This window comes from Hyaena hyaena, unplaced genomic scaffold (assembly GCF_003009895.1).
Source record: "Hyaena hyaena isolate Hyena2069 unplaced genomic scaffold, ASM300989v1 scaffold_151, whole genome shotgun sequence".
Taxonomy (NCBI): Eukaryota; Metazoa; Chordata; class Mammalia; order Carnivora; family Hyaenidae; genus Hyaena; species Hyaena hyaena.
In genome coordinates, this window is record NW_024080783.1 from 687959 (window position 1) to 711296 (window position 23338).

The window sequence follows — 23338 nt, forward strand, 5'->3', positions numbered from 1 at the left end:
AATCCCTAAAAAAAAAAGACAGCTTACCAAAATTGACAGAAGAAACAGAAAATTTGAATATTCCCATAACTATTTTGAAAATGGCGTTCACGATTAAAAACCTTTCCATAAAGAAAACTCAAGTCTAGATGATTTCGCTAGCCGGTTCTGCCAAACACTTCAGGAAGAAATAAATCCAATCTTACATCACCCATTCCAAAGAAAAGAAGTGACGCTCTCTGATTCATTTTAAAAAACTGTCTCAGTCTTATTACCAAACCCTAATAAAGACCATACAACACAGAATTAAATAGATGCAGATATCCTAAACAAAATAGTAAGCTGAATTCAGTATTATATTAAGGGAATAATACAGCATTCCCAAGTTGGGTTTATTCAAAGAGTTCAAGATTAGTTTAACATTAGAAAAACGCAGTCAGGATAATTTGCCACAATAGCAGATTAAAAGAACAATCATCAGGGCTCCTGGGTGGCTTAGTCATTTGAGCATCCAACTTCAGCTCAGGTCATGATCTCATGGTTTGTGGATTCAAGCCTCGTGTTGGCTCTGTGCTGACAGCTCTCCCCCACTCACCCTCTGTCTGTCTCTCTCAAAAATAAACAAACATTTAAAAAATTTTTTTTGAAAAGGAAGTCACTTCAGGAGATGTGGAATATTATTCAACTGTTGTAAGTTGTGTTTATGAAGAGTTTTCATAACAGGAGAAATAACTTTAATGTAATATTAAGGAGGAAAAAATGTCAAGGATACAAAATAAGCACAGTGGACTAATATCAACTATGTAAAAACAAAACAAAACGAAAAGAAAGTGTCAAAAATATTAATAGTGGTCTCTAGTTGGCAAGATTCTGTGTAATTCATTTTTGCTCCTCTTTATACTTATTATACTTTCTGGAGTTTTCATCATGAGCATCCATGACTTTCTAAGAAGAAAAGCAATAAGGTCAGATTGATGTAGATAAAAAGTTACATAATGAGAGTAGTTCTTAGTTTAATAGTCCTTGTGACGCTTGAAATCTCCAACCATGTGCAGTGCCACACGATGGCACACCAAAGGGAGAATTATAATAGCACACGTCTTTGTAACTTGCTTAACTAATTTTTTTTAACTCGATGTAAGTGGGTAATCCCTACCTCGCTGTCATTTTCTTTCATTCTTTAAACAATCTAGTCCAAAACAAACTGGGGAAACTGATTCACAGATAGGAAGTCTGTAGTAGATTCTGTTTCTGAATGTTGACTCCTTGTTAAATGATTAAGAGGAGATGTCATTTGTTAGCATCTTCCTGAATTTGTTGGATGTGTAATACTTCTTCATGTAAAAAAAATTCCTCAGATCACAGAGTGTCTCTAGTGAAAACTTGGCCTCTCTTCTCTCCCCTAATTCTCCTTCCAGAGACCACAGTCGTTTCCAGTTTCTTTGGTGTCTTTCCAGACATCGTCTGTATATGTGCAAGCATGTTCTGATTATGGATGTACATACTTACACACATATACATGCTCACACGTGTGCAACGTACATGTACATTTGTACTTCCCCTTTTTAGAAACAAATGATAGCAAACTTACCATTAATGTTTTTTTCATTTTAACAATACGCTGTAGAGATTATTTCATGTTAATCCACATGCTGTTCCACATATAAATTCACCTCTTTCTGTTTTTTGTCTTTTTTTAAATCTTTCACCTCTTTTTTAACTATGCCACAGTATTTCATAGTATACATGATTTCAAATCTGTTTTGTTTTGCTTTGTTTTGTTTTGTTTTGAAGATGAGGCCCATCTCTCATTCTAGGAGAGAGGCACTGTGAGGATTGGTAGATAAAGCTTTGAAATCTGGGCTCTTATTCTCACTCTACTTCTAAGCATGAGCACAGTCTTAAATAACTTGTGTGACATCTGTGAGCCTCAGCATCTTAAAGGATTTGCAAGAAATTCCAATTGTCTCGCTCTGAGTCAAAGTCACTGTGTTCATGAAAGAAGCCTTTCCCAGCACTTATAAAAGGCACAGGCAGTCAGTGATTTGAAATCAGTGGAATATCATAACTAATCTCTGTAAAATGGAAGTAAAATTTTAAAACAGTTTACTCCTTTTCTAGAGAAGGATTTTTAAAAATATTTTTAAATTTTATTTATTTTTATTTTAAGTAGGCTCCATACTGGGTGGTCCAATGCAGAACTTGAACTCACAACCCTGAGATCAAGACCTATGCAGAGATCAAGAGTCAGATGCTCAACCGACTGAGCCACCCAGGCACCTCAATATATGTTTTATTATAAATAGAAATTGCAGTGAGGAAACAAATATTGTTCTCCCAGTATTAAGAATAGTTTAATAGCTATATATTAAAAAGTTGGGGGGAAGAAAAAGTTGGGCTGAGACAAAAATATTTCAAAAATAGAATTTTTTTGTTTCAGTTGGTATGTTTGATCAGGACAGGCTTGCTGCCCATAAAGCCATTTTTTAAATGTTTATTTATTTTGAGAGAGAGACCACGTGTGATTAGGCGATGGGCAGAGAGATTGGGAGAGAATCCCGAGCAGGCTCCACATTGTCAGTGTTGAGCCCAGTGCAGGGCTTGATCCCGTGAACTGTGAGATCATGACCTGAGCCAGAATCAAGAGTCATATGCTTAACTGACTGAACCACCCAGGCACCCCCATAAAGCCATTATGGAAATGAACTAAATTGTGAACATCTATGAGGCAGTTTTAAGGGACTATGCTGTTAAGCAAGATTAAGTAAAGGCAGTTTATATTCTGGCCCTGCCACTTGCTGGCTGTGTGACCTTGAACAAGTTACCTAACCTTTCTTGAGTACTTTATCTGCCCTCATAAGGTTGATAGAATTCAGTGAGTTTTAATAATCATAAAGCTTTTAGAATGGGGCCTGGCACATAATAAACACTCAATAAATGTTAACTATAATTAATAAATAATGAAAGCAGCATTCTGTGGCTGACAGAGCAGATGGGCCACAGATGTGGAGATCTGGAATCATAGACCTGTCGGGGTCCACGAGGAGGTGTGTGATGGGAGAAGGAAGTGATACAGAATGGAGTGAGGAAGGGGAGTGGAGGGCAGGCAAGTCTGTAATCTGTGTCATAAGATGAGAGAACTTCGAAGCAGGGTACTTTCCAGCAAATATGCTTTGGTGTTCCAGAAGAGATGTGTATATTATAAGTAAAACCATTTGATTGAGCACACCACCATAAAGGTGGATATAAGCCTTTCGGTTTTTCTTCCAAGTGGGATGGGCATACTTTTTATATCAACCACATCAAAGGATGTTTTTTTAATGATTTATTTAGGCCTTCTATCGTAAGCCATTGTGCTAGACATTTTGCAAACGCTCTCTTTTTCTCTCTCTTTTTTTTAAAGTTTATTTACCTTGAGAGAAAAAGTGTGCAAGCAAGCACACATGTGCGAGCAGGGAAGGACAGAATCCCAAGCAGGGCTTGATCACACGAACTGTGAGATCATGACCTGAGCCGGAATCAAGAGTTGGACACTTAACCAGCTGAGCCACCCAGGTGTCCCTACAAATGCTCTTGTAATTTTCATAACCGCCCTACAAGATACTATTCTAATTATGGAGAGAGGTTGTGACTTACCCAAAGTTAGCTAGCCAACGAATGACAGACCCAAAATTCTCACTCAGCTCTCTGATTCCAAAGCCCACCCTGATAATGTTGATAGAATAACCTAAATTTTCAATCCCAAGAATTGTGATGACAGTGGTCTTACACACTCTGGGAGAGAAGCTTGCTAATGAAGCTGATATGACAAGAGTTTCTGCCTGAGGACTGAGAGCTAACATTTGTGCTTGGATCTTGGCTTAAATAAGAAAATGACAAGCCAAAGTCCTTGAGCTTTCCAGTTTGGATTCTTGTCTGATAATCTACTACATCCTTCAGCCAACTGTCTGCCAGAAGCTGGAATCAGACCAGAAGGAGGCAGGAGTACATTTTGGAGAGGATGTAACGTTAGAAGACTTCCATTCTTGTCCAAGCCTCTATATAAATCCTGGCACCAACTAAGCCTCAGTTTCCTTTTGTGCCAAATGTTGCCAGTGACCTTTTCACTTACCCACTGATCGTACGTAGTTAGCCCATCCAGGTCCTTAGAAGAAAGACGCAACGTGAACCTACTTATTCTCTGCACTTTAAGAGAGAAACTTGGAAGTTTTCCACCGTCAGGGCTAAAATAGGCTTTATGGAGTACCACCAAAACGTCAGACACTGTCCTTAATGTTTGATCACTCAGTAGTCTTCCGGTAGTTCAGCATAGAGCTTTGAAAGCACTGTGCCTTCGCAGCCTCTGACATTGCACAACTCATGTTCCCTCTCTGAGCCTCAGTTTCCTATATAAATGGAGGTGGTTGAGTCTGTTTTATAAGGGTTTTTCGAGGATTAAATGAGATACAGGTGCTGCCATAATAACCTTGTATGTCACTGTGCTCATCCTCCTTATTTTATAGAAGAAACTGAGGCTTTAAGGGATGATTTGCTCATGATCACATGAATAATGATGGAGGGGGTGGGAGGCTGGAAAACTGTGCCTTCTGTCCAGTAAGTCCAGCGCAGCAGTTGAATCTGATTATTTTATTTCCTAAGTAGAAGTCACCATACAAAGAGGTTTCAATTGTTCTCTAAATGCCGGTTCATCCCCCTTTGATCTGTAAAGGAGACCTTCTATTATTTCAATGCCTTACTGAAATCCTTAATTTCCTTAGTTTAAGGCTATCCTGAAGAAGGTCTCAACTCAAGGGGGACAGTCACTTAGATAAGTGGACTGTGTTAGGAGAGTGTCTCTGGGTCTTCGTCTGTGGGAGGCCTCTTTCAGTTTTGTTGGTTTGCCTTTGAAGACTGGAAGAGGGGGAAGCTCTGCCTAGAAAGCCTCCCCAGACCACTCCTTGGAGTCCGGAAGGGTTTTCTCCTTAACCCAGTCTGATCACTGATCCCACTGGATGGATCACACTGGACTATGACCACCACTACCACCCCTCACCCAGGGCAGGAACCATCCGGGTGCTGCAGTCAAGTATGGGTCATTCCCTTGGATGGGATGAGCCTCCTGAGTCCCTGACCTCTCCAGGCTTCTCAGAAGGGCTCCAGGGGGCAAGCATGTGATAGCTTTTAAAGACAATAGGGATTTGGGTGAGTATTTAAGCCTGTGTTTCTTCATGGTGGTACTGGGCCTGCCTCCCCCCGCCCAGTACAACTGAGTAAGGAAGGAAGGCGGGGAAACAGCCATAGGCAGTGAATGACTGTTTGCTAATCGTGATGTGTTTCCAGCTCCTCTTCATGGTGCTTATTCATAGCAGGCTGATCCCTCCTCCTGTGTGTGCTCTGTGCCAGCCCTGGAGACTCCCTGGTGGTTCCATTTGGCTTCTGGAGGCTCTGCTTTCTTCAGCTACAAATTACTAATCTCTCCAATTTCTGTCATGTGACTTAAATACCAAGGCTTTAAGCCTCTTTTATTATACCACGACAGCAGTCTTTAAATGCAAAAGGAAATGTGATTGTGCAAATAAACTCTACAAATAGAAATGACCTGTGATGTTCATGGTAGGGATTTTAGATTGAGTTACTGCTGAAAGCCAGCTATGTGTCTGGCTTTGGTTGGGGGGAAAGTATTTACTGTAAGGAATTTTCATACGGGTGAAGGTTTTTCCATGTAGATACTGGACAGTAGCTCCCTGCTTGCTGCATGCTAACAGAATTTAAATGAAACAGAAACGTTATCCCCAGTGTAAGAATACCTGTATGTCCGCACCTTTTGCTTTCTGGTTATTGTGGGCTGGTTGATATTGTGCTGTAGTGGGAAAAGCAAGATGTTCACAGGCCCGGTATGACCTTGGGCAAGTGCTTCTCTGTGAACTTCATTTTCCCATCTGTAAAGTGTGATGGTAATCCCCATCCTTTAGGGCTGTTGGGAGAATTAAGCGAATCTGTGTGTACTAAAAGCACATAGTGATGTGTAATGCACAGTGCAGGTGTTGACCATTCCCATTGTTTGTCTGCCCGTGTGTCTGAGACAAAGGGGAGCGCCTGTGCCCAGACACCACAGCTAGTCCATTGACTGTGTGCGGTGGCCTCTTCCTTCCCTGTTATTCCTGCTTTCCCTCTTAGACCTCCCACAGGCCCTTTGGCAATGGCCAGCACCAAGGGCAGGTGGTACCTAGGACAAAATGCTGACCTGTACTAGAAGCAAACTTGCACCCTGTCCACACCTACTTCTTCAGTAATGAATGTCTGAATTGCACTATGTGGGCTGAGAAATTCCACACAAATTGCATTTTTCTCTCTCCCCCTTTCTTGAAAGTTCCCCCCTTTTCATTTTATCATTAGGTAGTAATTAGTATTCAAGGGAAATTGGTCTTAATATATTGAAATTGGTTAAGTGCATTTAGACCTGTACCACAGCCAATGTCTTATTGGAAAATGTAATTGGGGACTCTGTGTATGTAATTAATTGAATTACAATTAAGAACTTTCATTAAGCGATACGCTGGTACATTAGAGCAGTAAGGAAACATGTTTGACGAGCCACAAACCCTGTATGGGCTCTAAGTGAGGGCACAGGGATTTTTATCCCTTTGGTAAGCTCCTGGCCCCGCAGTCCACCCTGCAGCCCCTGACTAATGGTTTGGTGATGCATCAGGTGACATTTCTGTAGTGATTTCCTGATGGGAGGTGAGGTTCTTCCAGCATGTGTGACCTCAGTCTCTGACTCTGGAGTCAAAGAGAGAGAAAGAGAGTGAGAGGGCCTCAGTGTTGATCAAATATTACAGTTGTTAGGTATTTGGTCATGTCAATTGTCAAAAACCCCAGGCTTCTTTTCCTATGTTTTCAACAGTAACAAAGACACATTGGAGAAAGAGGAAACTGTAGGAATTCTGTCATCAACCTAACGTCCAAGCAAATCTGTAATGAACCAACGGCCCAGACCCTTGGATGGTCATGCTTTCTCCTCTAAATGGTGGTTGGTTTCATTCTGAGCACACATTCGTTTATTCCTCCCCCTAACGTTGATGGCGTCCTCCTCCAGGCCAGCCACTGTGCTGAGGTGGTAGAAAGGAGTTGCACATCATGGAGCCCACAGTTGTGATAGTTGCTACAAAGAGTATAACAGAGTAGCTAGCAGGTGACTGGAGCATGAGAAGAGGAGAAAGCTTTCCTGCAGAAGAATAAAAAGGAGTTAGTGAGTAAGGGAAGAATGTTCCAGTGCAAGGGACTGCTCATATGAAGGCCTTGAGAAGGAGCTTGACGTGTTCAGGAATGAATGAATGGAGGGGGATGAAATGAGCAAGGGTGAGAGCGCTGGGAGCTTAGATAGGGCTGCGTGGGATCTAGAAAGCAGAGCCCAAAGGCCCAGGTTCCATATTCTACTCTTAGAAATTCTACAAACCGGAAACTGTTTCTTTCTGATCACCTTATAAAACAAGATTACCCTGATTTATTGAGGGTCTGAAATCTCCCTGTGGAAAGGCTCTGACTCCAAGAGTTTAATCAATTAGGCCCTGACAGCAAGGATCCCTACCCTGATTGTTGCATGGAACATTCAGTGAAGGGCATATCCTACTATGTGATCCTAACGGCTTTGGAGAGATTACTACAGAGGGCATGCCTGCGTGCATGTGTGTGTTACAGTATATCACCTATTGATTCTTTTTTAGAGACCAGCAAAAATGACTAGTAGCCAAAGGGAAGTGTTTAATAGAAGAGAAGTTTGGGGCTTATGAGGCTTTAGGGACTTAAAAGGCCTTTAGAAAAAAAAATGTGATGGATGCAGAAAGCAAAGGGAGAGTTTTTCTCCTTGACTCACTTATGCAACCAGCTTGGAGTCTTACAGAAAGAGCGAAGAGAATTGGGTTTTATCCCTGATTCTTTGTTCTGGCAAGGCCAGGCATGATTGTGTTCTCCTTAGATACTGTTATGGCCCATGGATTTGTACACTCACAGCCCATCTAAGGAACATTTTACCCAAAGGGTTACGTGGTGGGTTATGTGGTGGTAACAGCACATTTTTAGAATTAGACAGACGTGGGTTCAGTTCTTAGCTCCAGCTTATACTAATTGCATGGATGAATCAGCAGGGTGACATTCTAAGCCTCATTTTTCTCACCTGTAAAACATGGAAAATAATATGCAGCTTTTAAGGACATTGGGAAAATTAAATGAGATAACATATTTAAAGGGCCGAGCCTGTGGGGCACCTGGGTTGGGTGGCTTACTGGGTCAAGCTCCTGACTTTGGCTCAAGTCATGATTTCATGGTATGTGAGTTCAAGCCCCACGTCTGTCTCTGTGCTGACAGTGCAGAGCCGCTTGGGATTCTCCCCTTCCTCTTCCCCTCCTCTACACACTCTTTCTCTCTCACAAAATAAATAAATTTAACCTTTAAAAAAGAAAAATTGCCAAGCATAGTATCTGGCATATAGTAAACACTCAGTAAATGTTAACTGCTATTGTGGTGGTTGTTGAGGCAGGATCCCAGTCTGGTGAGTGGTCCGAATGAAAGACTAGGAATGGTGTGTTAGGTTCTGTTAACCAAGATAAATACAGGAGATGGTGTACAAACTCAGGTATACTGTTATGGTTAACCTGTGGTTGCATCAAACTTCATTCATGCCACCATCAGCACTTTTTGAGCATCAGCTTTGTGCTCTGTAGGATAGAATGTTCCTGCCCTCAAAGGAACTCATTGTCTAAAAGCAGAGTACAGATATTTATCACAAAAGAGACTTAGAAGAGCCTTCAGAACAACAGGGTTTCAGGAGAGGGATCAGGAAAGATTCTAGACTATACCTGGAAGTGTACATATTTTATTTTATTTTTTAGAGAGAGAGGGTGAGTGGAGGAGAGAGGAGGAGAGGGGTGGGAGGGAGGAAGGGAGAGAAAATCCCAAGCAGGCTCCATGCCCAGTGCAAAACCCGACACAGGACTTGATCCCACGACCTGAGCCAAAATCAAGAGTCAAATGCCCAACTAACTAAGCCACCCAGGTGCACTGAAGTGTATACATTTTAAAGAGTGGGAAGGACATTCTGCCAAATGGTATAACCTGAGCAAGATCCATTTTAGCTGAAGTGCAAGGATTGTTCTATGTCGGGAATAGCAGTAATGTATCAAGATAGAGTAGGGCAGGGGTGTCTGGATGATTCAGTTGGTAGAGCATGTGACTCTTGATCTCAGGGTCATGAGTTCAAGCCCAGTGTTGGGGGAGGGGTAGGAGAGAGGAGGGCAGAAGATGGTTTATTTATTATACAGCAGTATTTTACTGTGTGCCAGGTCCTGCCATGGATACTAGCTCTGCCTTTGAAGAACTCATCCTCTCCACCCCTGACCATTTTATTTTCCACTACTCCCCTTCATACACTCTTTGCTCCAGCCAAATGCAAACATTTGCAGATCCCTATATAAGTGCTCACACTTTATGGACTTCATGTTTTCCCCATACTATTCCCTCTGTGGGTTGCCCGTCACCATCATCTGGGAATCCTGCCATCCTCCTGTGTTCCTGAAGCACTAGCACAGTCCCACAGCTCTGGTTGGTGCTGGACTATTGTGAACTTGGTGGGATCAGTCAACAGCATCATCTTGCTACAGACCGTTTAACTTTTTTTAATGTTTTACTTATTTGAGAGAGAGATAGAGACATTGTGAGCAGGAGAGGGTCAGAGAGAGAATGAGATACAGAATCAGAAGACAGGCTCCAGGCTCAGAGCTAGCTCTCAGCACAGAGCTGGATGGGGGCTCGAAACCACGAACCGTGAGATCATGACCTGAGCCGAAGTCGGACGCTTAACCGACTGAGCCACCCAGGCGCCCCTACAGACAGTTTAAAGGAGAAGATGTAACAAAGGCCATCGTCGTCTTCTGGTTGAGTTCTAGAGTTGGCATTGATCTTTTTGGAGAAGAGAGATTGAAGTTGTTTTAATTTATAAACTGGATTCAAGCTTTTTGACTTGGTCTAAGACTCATTGAACCATAAAATGAAGTGTAAAGTCCTGTGTAGTTTGTATCTATAAACATAAGACATCTGCCAGTAGCATACAGTGAGTTCATCTGAACTTTGTTTTGTTTTTAAATAGTTTATTGTCAGGTTGGTTTACATATAACACCCAGCGCTCATCCCAACAAGTGCCCTCCTCCTCCCTTCCCCTCTCCCCCCACAACCATCAGTCCTCAGTTTGTTCTCAGCATCAAGAGTCTCTCATGGTTTGCCTCCCTCCCTCTCCCCCACTATTTTTCCCCTTCTTCTCCCTCATGGTCCTCCATTAAGATCCTCCTAATCCTCCTATACGTGCAAACATATGGTGTCTGTCCTTCTCTGCCTGACTTATTTCACTCAGCATAACACCCTCAAGTTCCATCCATGTTGCTACAAATGGCCAGATTTCATTCTTTCTCATTGCCATGTAGTATTCCATTGTATAAATATACCACATCTTCTTGATCTGAACTTTGTTTTTTGTTTTTTATTTTTTAATGTTTTATTTATTTCTAGGAGAGAGAGAGAGAGACAGCGTGAGCAGGGGAGGGTCAGAAAGAGAGGGAGTCACAGACTCTGAAACAAGCTCCAGGCTCTGAGCTGGCAGTCAGCATAGAGCCCGATGCGGGGCTCGAACCCACAAACCGCGAGATCATGACCTAAGCGAAAGTCGGACGCTTAACCGACTAAGCCACCCAGGTGCCCCTTCTTGATCTGAACTTTGATTTATTGAAAGTTTAGTGCCCATTTGTCAGAAAGGAAGTCACGTATGTACTTCTGAGTTTCTCTCAGTTTCAGTGAAATCATGTATTTGAAAACATATCTTAAAGATAAAACAGCATTAGTTATAATTAGCCTTGTTCTGATCACCTGACAACAAGCCTGTTACTCTTATAATGTGTATCCACACTTTCTGTCTGTGTTTGTTGTCAGATATGTAACTGTGCTTTCATGTCTCATCGTGAATGTCCGAAGGCTATCCAGGGACAATGAAAACATGGCATAAGAACCAATAAAGGCAGTGGCTCTCAAGCTACTTTGTCTTAGACCCCTTTACACTCTTAAAAATTATTGAGGGGGGGTCCTGGGTGGCTCAGTTGGTTAAGCATCTGACTTTGGCTCAGATCTTGATCTCACAGTCCGTGAGTACAACCCCCACATTGGGCTCTGTGCTGACAATGGAGTCTGCTTGGGATTTCTGTGTCTTCATCTCTCTCTGCCCCTCCCTACTCACACTCTGTCTCTCAAAAACAAACATTAAAAAAAAATTATTGAGGACCCCAAAGAGCTTTTTTATACTGGGCTATATCTATTTATTAGGAATCAAAACTGAGAAACTTTTAAATACTGTGAATTTATTAAAAAGTAATAATAAAACCATTACATGTTAACAGATTTTTATGAAAATAGCTATATTTTATTTTTTTTTTTATTTATTTGGTTTTCCATTTTCTTTCTCTGAAGAGCATTTATTTTTATTCCATCAGGAAGATAAATTCTTGGCTAATTACCTGAACCAGTGGGTACTGTTTTATATTTTTGCAAACTTCTGTAGTATCTTAGAGAAGACATCTTGATTTCCATGTCTGTTGCATTCAGTCTGCTATAATACATTCTTCCAATTGTGGTATATGAAGAAAAGTTGGCCTAACATAGATATGTGGTTGGAAAAGGGAAGTGTGTTTCAGTAGCCTTTTCAGACAATAGTGGGTATTAATTTTCATTAATATACCAAAACTCAAATGATTGATTCTTAAAGGGTAGTTGCAATGTAGAATCAGAACCATATCAATAAACTTGTGCATTTATTATTACTTTGTGCTCTTGTAGGATAATAGGCATGAAAAGGCAAATAATATCTTACTGTTAATATTATAAAAATGGTATTGAGCTTATGGCCCCGTGGAATGCTTCTCGGGGATCACTCCCTCCCGTGGGTCCTGGACTACACTTGAGAACCACTGATTTGTAGTTTACAGCTACGTACCCGATGTCTCTCCTTGCTGCTCTTGTAGGAATGCAGTGAGGTGGGAGGGGAAGGAGAAGCGCAGCAGAAAGAACACGGACTCCAGTGTTCTTTGACCTACTCTTGACCTTTGATGTCAGAGTTAGGATTTGAACCTACATCTCTGAACTCTGTGTTCTGGTTTCTTTCCAGTGTTTTTAAGCTCCAAGGCTACTTCCTAGCCCTTGGCTCTCTCAGCACCTCCTCTTTCTTCTCCGCAGGCCCTAGACTTTGCTTACCTCCACTTTCCTCTTTTCTTGGCTTCCCTCTGTCCCTTCTTGCCCTGGCCTGGTTTTGCTATTAAGATAGATACCATTCCTGTTTCCTCCTTCCCGATTCCTTCCCCAGATAGCTAGGCTCCTTCCCCTCATAGATTTTGCTCCTCAGACCTTTGCAAATTGCAAATGGGCTCTCTGTCATTCTTCCGAGCCTGGTGTCAGTCCATCTGGTGCTCAAGTCACTTCTAGGCCCCACCCCAAAATTTGATCTATCACAATACATCTTTGAGTTATTGCAGCTTGGGCGTTTTGACACGATACATTATGGTAATCCATGGCACATAGAGACATTAACACTCCCGACTTTGACAAAATACATTGTGAAGTCTTTGAAGGCACCATTACAATTTATCTTGTCATTCAGGAGGAGACCTAGTTCAGCATTAATGTAGATGAACACAGTGTGGCTTTTGTTTCATTTAATTGCTTGTGACCTTTTTAATTGCTAATTTAACGAAATACCAAAGGGTTATGTTTCAATTAAATTAACAGTTTGGGAGTGGTTTTCTTTTTTTAATATGTTTATTTTTTTTTTAAGACATTCTGGTTCTCCCTGCTTTTTACTTGGAGTAGATAAAAATGTGTTCTCTTGAACAGAAGTGGGTTTTTAAATGTGAAGTTGATATATAGTAATAATTTTAATATGAGAATGATATAGTGCCGATATATGGTTGGGTTCACTCCTTTCTAGAAGGATACGAACAGTAAAGGTATACATGCAAAGTCTAAACTTTTCTGGTCCAAAAACATGTTTTTGGTGTAATGCTCTGCTTCACATGTTTGTCTTTAGATATAAAACGCCTGTCATATGCACCATTTAGTGGGTACTTCTCTCTGCCTTGTACTATTTTGTGCTCTGTAGCAAGTTTGTAAGCTCCTAAAGATCAGGAACCCTGCATTATCCTCACCAGTGTGCTTCCATAGTCTAGCATACTGCTGACACGGGGACAGTAGATGCAGGTCAGATGGCTGACTGATCTGGACACACAGACATGCCCCCTCCGAGCAGCAACACTCCTGAGCTCTATAACCCCAAGAACAGAAGTTGTTCGTGTTCAGTAGATGACCTGCTTGGGGGTGAGCAGCACGTACTGAGATGAGTGCAGGGCTGTTCCTTTCTTTCCTACTTCCCCAGGTGCTGTTGCCCTTCTAATCATAAAAGCAAACACACCCCTTATCATCTGGGACAAGGCTCAGAACTTACCCAAGTAACAGGGGGGCCTAAATCCTCAAATGGGATATGAATTTACACTGTTAGAGAGTAGTAGGTCAATGCAAGAAGCATTAGTGTGTTGAGCCAGCTCCAGCTATATAAGTCTTGGACAAAATTAATATAAAGAAATTGACAAGCCTTGCTGGTTATTCCATAGGTTTAAGACCTCTACTAAAATCCTATCATCTCATCTGCCCATTATTAACATTTCAGCAAAATATAAAGTTTTCATTAATCTCCCCCAGCAAATTTAGGAGTGAAAACTGGCACTTGTTTGAGCTTTTAGGACTACATTAGCTGGTGTATTAAACAAAATATGTCATTCTTCAGTAGCTTCTGTAAGAAGCTAAATCAATTTCCAGCCATATTTATGCACCACTTTATCTAAAAGCATCTGAATTATCATTTACAGCTAAGATGCTTTATTAGCAGCTGGCATTGAAATTGCTCAGTAAAAAATTATATGTCACGTAATAGTAATTTTTAAATTGGTTTTAATCCAATATCATAAAATGTAAAACTCTTAAGTGTGGGTTTTTTGTTTTTTGTTTTTTTTTTAGTAATTGGCATTTTAGCATAATGAGCTGTTACCTCTTTCCAAATCAAATACCTGCAATATTTAGAAAATACTAATTAGTAAAGAAAACAGAAGTTCTTAAGCTAAGCCATATCTAATAATGGCATTTTCTCAGATCAGATGACTTTAACTGATTTTTAAAACATGAAAGGATTTTAATATTTCACCAAAAATTCTCCACAGCTCTCATATATAAAAGGTTCTAAAAATAAAAATAAACACATCTTTGCAGTTCTGTTTCAGGAAAGTGTATATTGGGGAGAGTGAATGATTATTTGAATCTCTATAAATTCTAGCCAGCCTCTTGGTTTAAAATATGGACATTACCCAGAAGACAGACATGTTCACAATGATGGCATTTCTGTCCAAAATTACAGATGTCCCAGAGAAACGCAATGAGGTTACCTACTGGCCCTCACAGATGATGAGTGCAGCTCTCGTCCTCGTGATGTGATGTTGGCTAAGTCGCTCAGCCCCTCTGATTCTCACCGTCCTGTGGCCGTGTCAGCTGATGTTCATGAGTACATTTTTATTGAGCACTTGCTTTATCCTGGCATGGTGACACTAGCAGGGTCTAGGCTGTAATGGTGAGTCAAGCAGTCACTCTGCCTGCTCTCTTGGGGTTTACAGTCCAGTGGCACAGACAGATAAATGACTGGCTGTGACAGCATTCTGCAGAAAAATGCCAGGTGCAGTGCCAAAGGGAGATGAGCTAGACCCAGGGAAGCTTTCCCTGAAATGTCACTTGAGCTACATTCTTCAGGAAAAATAAGCAGGACACCTGGAGGAATAGGTCAGGAGAGAGTGAAGTGGGAGAAGGGGGATCTGGGCAGAGAGTACAGTATAATAAGTACAGATGCTCAAAGATGGGACTGTGTCACAGGCAGTCAGTGAATGGCCCATTAAGGGAGAGGCTGCATCCTCACTGAGGGGGGAGCATTATTGTAGGTGCTAGAGTGGTCCAAGCTGGGAATAACTGTAGTGTTTGGAAATCAAATGCACTGTTCCTAATAAAGGTGTTCAGTGTGAAGGCATCAGAAACCAACTTTGACTTAAAGCTTACCCTGTAAACAATAACTGTGGGAAGGAAAAGCATGTAATTGTCAGGCTGCCAGTTATGTAACAGAATTTTCCCATTATATACCCAAATCTAGAGTTTTCCATTCCTCCAACTCTGTCCCTAGGAATTCTCTTTGGGTTTCTCTGCGAAGCCATCTCTGGGTGTTCAACACAAGGCTTAGGGCACCCAGCTCTGGTTGGCCTCTGCCACACAGGTGCTTCCCTCCCACTGGTGAATGGTACCAGCAGCCGCACCTTCAGACCACATTTTAAACTGGGGAATGGGAGATAATTTAGCTTTGCTTAGTGTGGACTCAGGCACATGACTTTACCTCTCAAAGCCTGAGATTTCTCATCTGTATAATGTAGAAAATTAGTACCCACCAGGTTGTCATGAGGCTTAAGTGCATGTGTGAAGTGCTTAGCACCATGCCTGATGTATAGTAAGCACTCAAGACGCACTGGTTCTTTATGTATTATTCATTTATTTATTTATTTAGCACAATTTAGCGAGGGCATACTGGTTGCCTGCACTGCTTGTAAATGATACAGAGATGAATGAGAAACTTTACAGACCATCAGAAAGCTTCCAGATTAGGCCAGAGCAACCACTCCAACAATTCTAGTGCAAGACTGAATGTGGTCCTCTCTGATGGTAGAATGAAAACAATCATGACTGCTATTTAGTAAGTGTATTATGGTTAGATTCTTTAAATACATTTTGACATTCTGTGCATGGTAAAAACTGGGGCTCAGAGAGATTAAAGTCACTTGACCAAAATCATCTAGCAAGTTAGAGGCAAAGGTAGGAATTGAGCCCAGGTCTGTCTGGCCCCCAAGTCCAGTATAACCAGGATTCACAACTCCAATTGCTGTGGAATTCAGGGGGAGGTAGAGTTTGAGCTGCCTTGGGTGGAGTTTTGACAAGTCCAGGGTAAGATTAAAAGGCTACCACCTGAACAAAGGCCCAGCAGTAGAAAAACCTGGACTTGTGTGCAGTCTGAGGAGTTTGGGAAGAACTGAGAGAAGGTATGTCTGAGAAATAATAAGTAAAATTGAAACATTACATTTCAGCCAGATTATGGACAGCCTTGATTGCTTGGCTGAAAAGAGCACCTCAGTCAGGAGGCCATGGGAAGCCAGGCAAGATTTTTGAGCACCCACCTTCTTACTTTTCCCCAGTATACCTCTCAGGGTCCTGAGCATGCATGAAGCTCTCACAAAACAAATGATCTAAGCCTTAGAAAGCTTTATGAATCAGACAGTCCTGTGGTGGCTGGATTGCAGGGAGAGCTTGGTGGCCAGAAGGCCCATGGGAACACTGTTCCACCCGTCCAAGAGTGAGCAGGCTCATGCTCTCACCCTTGGAGACTATAGGGTGCAAGATGGGAAGCTGATGAACACACGGTCGGTCTGAGAATCTTGGAAAGCACAAGATTTCTTCAAGAGCACGGATTACTTTTATGATCGGAAAAATTATTCGGAAAAGAAACAAGAAGTATGACCACCCATGCTTCTGAGGTTTTAACTCTCATGGAGACGGAGAGCTTCTGGCGAGCAGCAGTTTTTCTCTCCTGCTGCCCAGCCAAGGGCCTGCCATAGAATAGGCAGTGTTTGCGGAATTAATTGTTGAATGATGAATATGTTACCATTCTCTGTTTACTGGAATGGCATTATTAAGTCATCGCTCAGCCTTTTCTTCTCTAAATTAAATAGCCCATATTATTTTAATTTATCCCAAAGCATTTTAAGCAGACACCATTTGCCAAGCCTCATGTATCTTTATGTGTTAAACTGCTTTTTCCTCCCCAGGTTCAAGGGCAGACGGAGTTTTTGAGGAAGATTCACAAATTGACATAGCCACAGTACAAGACATGCTTAGCAGCCACCATTACAAGTCATTCAAAGTCAGCATGATCCACAGACTGCGATTCACAACCGATGTCCAGTTAGGTAAGTGCATGAACCAATGATGGACTGAACCTTTTGTATCAGTGGTCAGTGTAGAAACCGGGACAGAAGCAACATCCTACTTTTATGTGACCTGAATGACTAACGGTAATTTGTTTTCAGAGAAAATGTTTAAACAGTGAAATATAAAGTACCTCCTTTTTCCCACCTGAGTGCTCTGTCTTGTCTTCTTTTTTATGAAGCAGAAGATTAGAAATAGAACTAACTTGAGACTCTTTTCAAACTGATTGACTTCTGTGAAGTTCCATAAATCTTTTCATTCTGTAATTTTCTACATGCTATCCTTAGAAGTGCTTTGTAGCATTGCCACTTGCCTTTTTTAACTCAGGTGAATTCATTGCTTATTCATTCATGCCTTTATTCAGGAAGCTTTTTAATGATCTCAGAAGTTATATTTGGATCCTCACCAAATAATCCAGAACTTTCAATTAACATTTGGGATTAATCTGTTCCAATTAAGGCTGTATTTCTGTTTTGACTTACACATAACAAAAGTATAAGTCTCATAGTGGTCAACATAATATCACATCATCATCATCATCATCATCATCATCATCATCATCATCATCATCATGGCTGCCATTTATAGGTGTCTGCTGTGTGTTAAACACTGTGCTCAGTGCTTTACATACTCTATGGAACTACCTAGAAAGTGGGTATGTGTACCTTCCCCATCTAACAAAGGAGGTAAACAAGGTGCAGAGAGGTGACGGACATCTCATGCCCAAGCTCACACAGCAGGAAGGTAGATGGTAGTGTCAGGAGCAGAACCCTGGTCTGGCCAGCTAAAGTGCACCTGCTCCCTAAGAAAGGACACTGGGGTGAGCGGGGTGCAGGCGTGGGTGCCGGGCTTAGGCAGGGAGCAGACCTGGCTCTGCCACATGCCTCTGCCACCCCACCCTGTCCCAGGCCTCGTTTGCTGGGGTGTGAAGGGAGGAGGTTTGCACTTCAACTCCGAAGCCCCCTGATTCTAGGTTTCTCACAAACGCTCTGTGTGTGTCTCATAATAAAGTCTTTTGTAATGCTGGCGTTAGTCTGGCTAATTTGTAATAAGCCTCAGAAATCTCTTCAAATACTCCTTCCCAGCCTGACTGACTGGAACCTGAAACATCCTGACAGTACAGCTTAGTAGGTAAGAGAGGACCGTCAGATGCGCAGAGCTCTGAATTGTGGCTCCGTCAGTAGCCAGCTGTGTCAGGCAAGTGCCTTCGTCTTTCTGAGCCTCAATTCCATTTGGTCTAAATGGGAGTATCAGTAGCACCAACTTCTTAGGATGGCCTTGGGGAGCAGATTAGGCCGCGTGAAGCTCGTAGCACAGGGCCTGGCGGGTGGTAGGCCCCCTGTAAAGGAGAGCTGGTGGTGGGTAGGCAGCGCGGTGGACAGACTCCAGAGCTAGAGGCCTGGGTTCAAACCCTGGCTCGTTCATTCGCTGTGTCACCACAGGCAAATGATTCAGAGCCTCTGTTTCGTCATTTATAAAGTGAGGATAATAGTCCCTGTCTCATAGATGTCCTTACAGGGATGAAATGACAGCACACATGCACAATACTTAGAAAAACACCTGGCACATAGCAAGTCCTCAGTAAACACCAGCTGCTCATGCTAAGATGATGGTGATTCTAACAGACTAACTAGATGGATTAGCACCCAGTAACTTTGGTTTTTTTTGGGGTTTTTTTGTTTTTTAATTTTTTTAATGTTTTATTTATTTCTAGGAGAGAGAGAGAGACAGCGTGAGCAGGGGAGGGTCAGAGAGAGAGGGAGTCACAGACTGAAACAGGCTCCAGGCTCCGAGCTGGCAGTCAGCACAGGGCCCGACGCGGGGCTCCAACCCACGAACCGCGAGATCATGACCTAAGCGAAAGTTGGACGCTTAACCGACTAAGCCACCCAGGCGCCCCAGCACCCAGTAACTTTGAACCAAAACATAGAACCCACCTTTTTTTCCTCTTTCTAGACCTATTTCTGCCTCCTTACCCCTCCCCCCCCCAAAAAAAAACACCAAAAGCTAAATATCTAAGTGGTTAAAAAAATTACTTATTTAATGTTGATTCTTAAAACATAAAATTCTTTGGTGTTTTTCTTCCTGGGGCTGCTTTTCCTGGTACTTCTTATAGAAATAAAAATAATGAGGCTCCTCAAACAGAAGCCAGATTCAAAAAAAGGGAGGGTGAGTACATACTGTATTATTCCACTATATACCATTCAAAAATACACAAAAATAGTGTCGGTGCCAGGGTGGTGAGCGTAGCTGCCTTCCAAAAATACACAGTCACCTGCTGGGCAGGAGTAATGAAGGTGGTCATCCCGTGGGGAAAGGAGGCTGTAGTGACTGCAGGGGAGACTGGGATGCTGGGAAGGTTCTGCTCCTTGACCTGGGTACCAATTACATGGGTATATAGACTCTGAGAAAAATCAAGTTATATGGGGGTGCCTGGTGGCTCAGTCACTTGAGCTTCCGACTTCATCTCAGGTCATGTTCTCGTGGTTCATGAGTTCGAGCCCTGTCGGGCTCTGTGCTGTAGCTCAGAGCCCCTGGGGCCTGCTTTGGATTCTGTCTCTCTCTCTGGCTCTCAAAAATAAATAACATCAAAAAAATCAAGTTATAGATACTTTTACAACTCATGCACTTTCTGTTGGTATATTTTCAATTAAAAGTTTACTAAAATAAGAACACTACTCAGACATCTAGTTTGGGTTTGCCTACAGTACCTTCCCAGTAACAAAGGAGAGTGTCTGATTTTAAGGAGCCAGCAAGTAGCCAGACTGCGGCCAAGACAGAGGTCCACCTACAAGACAGGGATTTTCCCAGGTGAACATACAGTAAATCCACCAATCCCCAAGGTAAAAAAGCAGTGCTTTGGAAAGAGTACCAAGATTGTGGGCTTCTTTCCCTCACTTTTTTTTTTTCCAAAGGCAAAAAAGCCAAACTTTAATTCATTAGACTCTGACATGTATATTTAAGAGAAAAAGCCCACAAAAGGATCTGTGGAAAGAGCCCTAGCTCTGTAGTCAGGATTGGGTTTAAATCCCAGCATTACCGCTTACCTGCAGTGTCACCTTGGGCAAGTCCCTTTTCAGGCTCAGTTTTTGTCATCTGCAAAGTGGGAACTCTAATGTTTACCTTTCAAGGTTGAATAAAAGTGGCCCAGAGAAGCTGTACTCTGAAAGGAGGCTCATCTTAGTGCTGTTGTTATTATCGTTGCCATTATTTATTTTGCCTGTTGCTTTCTGTCCAAGTCCACCATCTTGAAATTAACCAGATCACTTAGATTAGGTAGTGACTCTGTTGGCAGAGTTTCACTTGTAGCTACAGTGGAGGAGACTTGTCAAGTAGAAGTGGATGATGACAATGATGAGGATATCTCTCCCGGGAGCAGGGGTTCTTAGAAGTGTGACTGGAGGCCAGGTCCCAATCACCTCTGGAAGTTTCCAGTGGTACGCATGGTGCCCTCTGGTGGAGAGTCATGGCTTCTAAACAGTCAGATGTCAGAATATTTGTTTCAGTGATGAATCTATGCTCAGTCTGTAGCATTATGAACAGAAACTTCATTGATTAGTCCTAAGGAATTTTGTGACAATTACACAAACTCTGCCTGTGAATACTATACCATGCAGAGAATAAACTCATTTCCTATTGCCACGTAGATGAGTTCTGTGACTTCAGACTCCCTCTGCCTCCTTGCAAAGCAGGTGACACCCTTTCATTTTAACAGCAACGACAAAAACCTGCAGAGTAATCCAGGAATTCTTTCTTTCCGAAACTGACTCTACTGTAAAGGACAGGGCAGCAAACAGCACACCTTTTATGAGCATTTGAGTGAGCAGCTGGATTCTGAGATCAGTAAATAATTTATTTTATTTCAACTGACTAGCCAGGTGCTTCAGATCTTTCCTGACACTGATGGATGGTCTCCTCCGCTCATCCATCCTGTGTCAGCCAGAGCAGAGATTTCACTTGCCCCCTGTGGCAAGTTCTTCTAAGTGGTAAGTGTCTGTGTGCAGCCTTTCCCCAGCAGCCCTGCTGATTGCACAGAAAACTCCCCGTCCACTCTGCGTCAGTGGCACGCAGGAGCACGCGGCAGCGATCAGAATGTCCAAGCTCCACCGTGCCTTCGCAGCTGCTTGTCTCCCCATCGGGTAGTCATGGCCCATGCTCCCGTTTGTACCATCTGCCATCTGCTTCTGAGAAAGTCAGGCAAGGAGGGACGCAAACTTAGATCTGCAAGTCCCAAACTTCAGCTGACTTTCCACCAGACTTTTCTGTGATTGGAAAACTTTATTGGAAAAACAGTAGTGAAATCTGTGGCAAAGACTGATCTTTTTAAATAATATTAGCAAGAAGAATTACAATTTTTAAAGTTTATTTATTTATTTTGAGAGATAAAAAGCACGAGTTGGGGAAGAGCAGAAAGAGGAGAGAGAAAGAATCCCAAGCCGGCTCTACACTGTCAGCACAGAGCCTGATGGCAGAGCTTGAACCCACAAACCGTGAGATCATGACCTGAGCTGAAGTCAGATGCTTAATGATTGAGCCACCCAAGCGCCCGAGAATTACAATTTTTAAAGGCAGTTATTTATTAAGTGTTTACTATGTGCCAGGCACTTCACTGATCACTCTTAAATTCACTGTCTCCTATAATCATATCACTGTTACTGGATAGAACTGATATTATCTCCATTGTTTTATATCAGGAAACTAGGGTATAGGGAGCAGTTACTCATCAGGTAATGAAGCTGAGATCAGAATCTAAGACTGTCTAAGGCTTAGTCCTGCACCTAACTACTATATTATGCCTTGAATGCAAATTGTCATTGCACTAATGCTCTTTAGCTCTAGGACAGTTTGCAATGCACAGTGAACTCTCACCCCATCACCTTATTTAATCCACACAGAACAATGATGATGTTACTCCCATTTCATAACAAAAAACCAAGGCTTGGAGGAGTAAATGAAGTAATGTGATGCATGTGGAGAATTTAGTGTTTACTGGCACATAGCTATTACTTAATAAGCACTAACTTTCTTTTCCTCCCCCTTTCCCAGCCATCAGGATATACAGTGGAATATCCAGTCCCAGTAACAGAACTGGGACTGAAGCCCAGTCCCATACAACAAACCCAATCCATCAAGCTGTGGATGCCTCGGTCATTAATAACTTGCCTTCACAAAGGAAGTGATTACTTGTAGTTGACCAGTTCCAGAAATTCTGCACATCCTCACTCTTCCCCATCCTGTAGCATCTGGGGGTCACTGTGAGTGTAGCATGCACGCTGCTGTTCCATCCTGTGTTCACATCATCAGTCAGTCACTGCCCTTCCCTCTGGGCCCGTACCTGACCTCAGAATCATTTCTAACACAACCCTATAAGCAACCATTCCTAGTCAGTTGAAGCTGGTTCTTTTTTTTTTTTTTTTAATGTTTATTTAATAAATAGAGAGAGGGAGAGAGAGGGTGGGTTGGGGAGAGGGAGAGAATCCCAAACAGGCTTTGCACTGTCAGTATGGATCCCGACATAGGGCTCAAACCCACAAACCATGAGATCATGACGAGCTGAAACCAAGAGTCGGACGCTTAACTGACCAAGCCACCCAGGCGCCCCTGAAGTTGGTTCTTAAGTTGTAATCCATTCACCATCCCTGTTCTCCCAGCCTAGAAAGTTTACCACACAAAACCATCATGCCTAACCATTCCTCTATTCCTTGAAAATGTCCTTGGAATATTTCATCTTGTCTGCTTCCTCTCTGTGCTGGGCCCAAAAGTACAGATCCCCTTAAGTGTAGGCCTTGCTTGAGCTTATACCAAGTTGAGTTCATTTCCACCAACATGATCTCCCATATGACTAATCCTGTGTGCCTGATCCTCTGGTCACTAGGACATGTGTGGCCAAGAATGCCAAGGCTGAGAGCTTGAAATGGGTTTAGAGAAAATCAGACTAAAAGGATCAGGTGGTGAATGCCAGCCGGGATCTAGGACGCCCATAGTATACTATCAGTAAGTATTTGTTGGCTGCCTGGTAGAAACTGAATTGTGATGCACTAGCCAAGAGACTGCCAGAAACCCATATAAGAAACAAAGCAGAGAAGACCAAGATACCACCATTGTATACCTCTTATTTACATAGTACCTCAGAGCAGTGATTGCAACTCTGACTGCATATCAGAATCACCAAGTCCCTGATCTCATCCCAGGCCTGCTAGTAAGAATCTCCCCTTAATTATAGGGTTTGGTAAAT

At 42.3% G+C, this 23338-nt stretch overlaps 1 protein-coding gene across 7 annotated transcripts in view; it reads left to right on the forward strand.

Moving 5' to 3' along the window:
• The window catches only part of MAPKAP1 (MAPK associated protein 1), a 239596-nt gene that overhangs the window by 179337 nt on the left and 36921 nt on the right, over nt 1–23338 (forward strand). For all 7 annotated transcript variants that reach the window (XM_039239021.1, XM_039239019.1, XM_039239023.1 and 4 more), the window contains one exon: nt 16944–17084. In XM_039239021.1, the coding sequence (XP_039094952.1) occupies nt 16944–17084 (141 nt within the window). The remainder of the gene's footprint in view (nt 1–16943; nt 17085–23338) is intronic.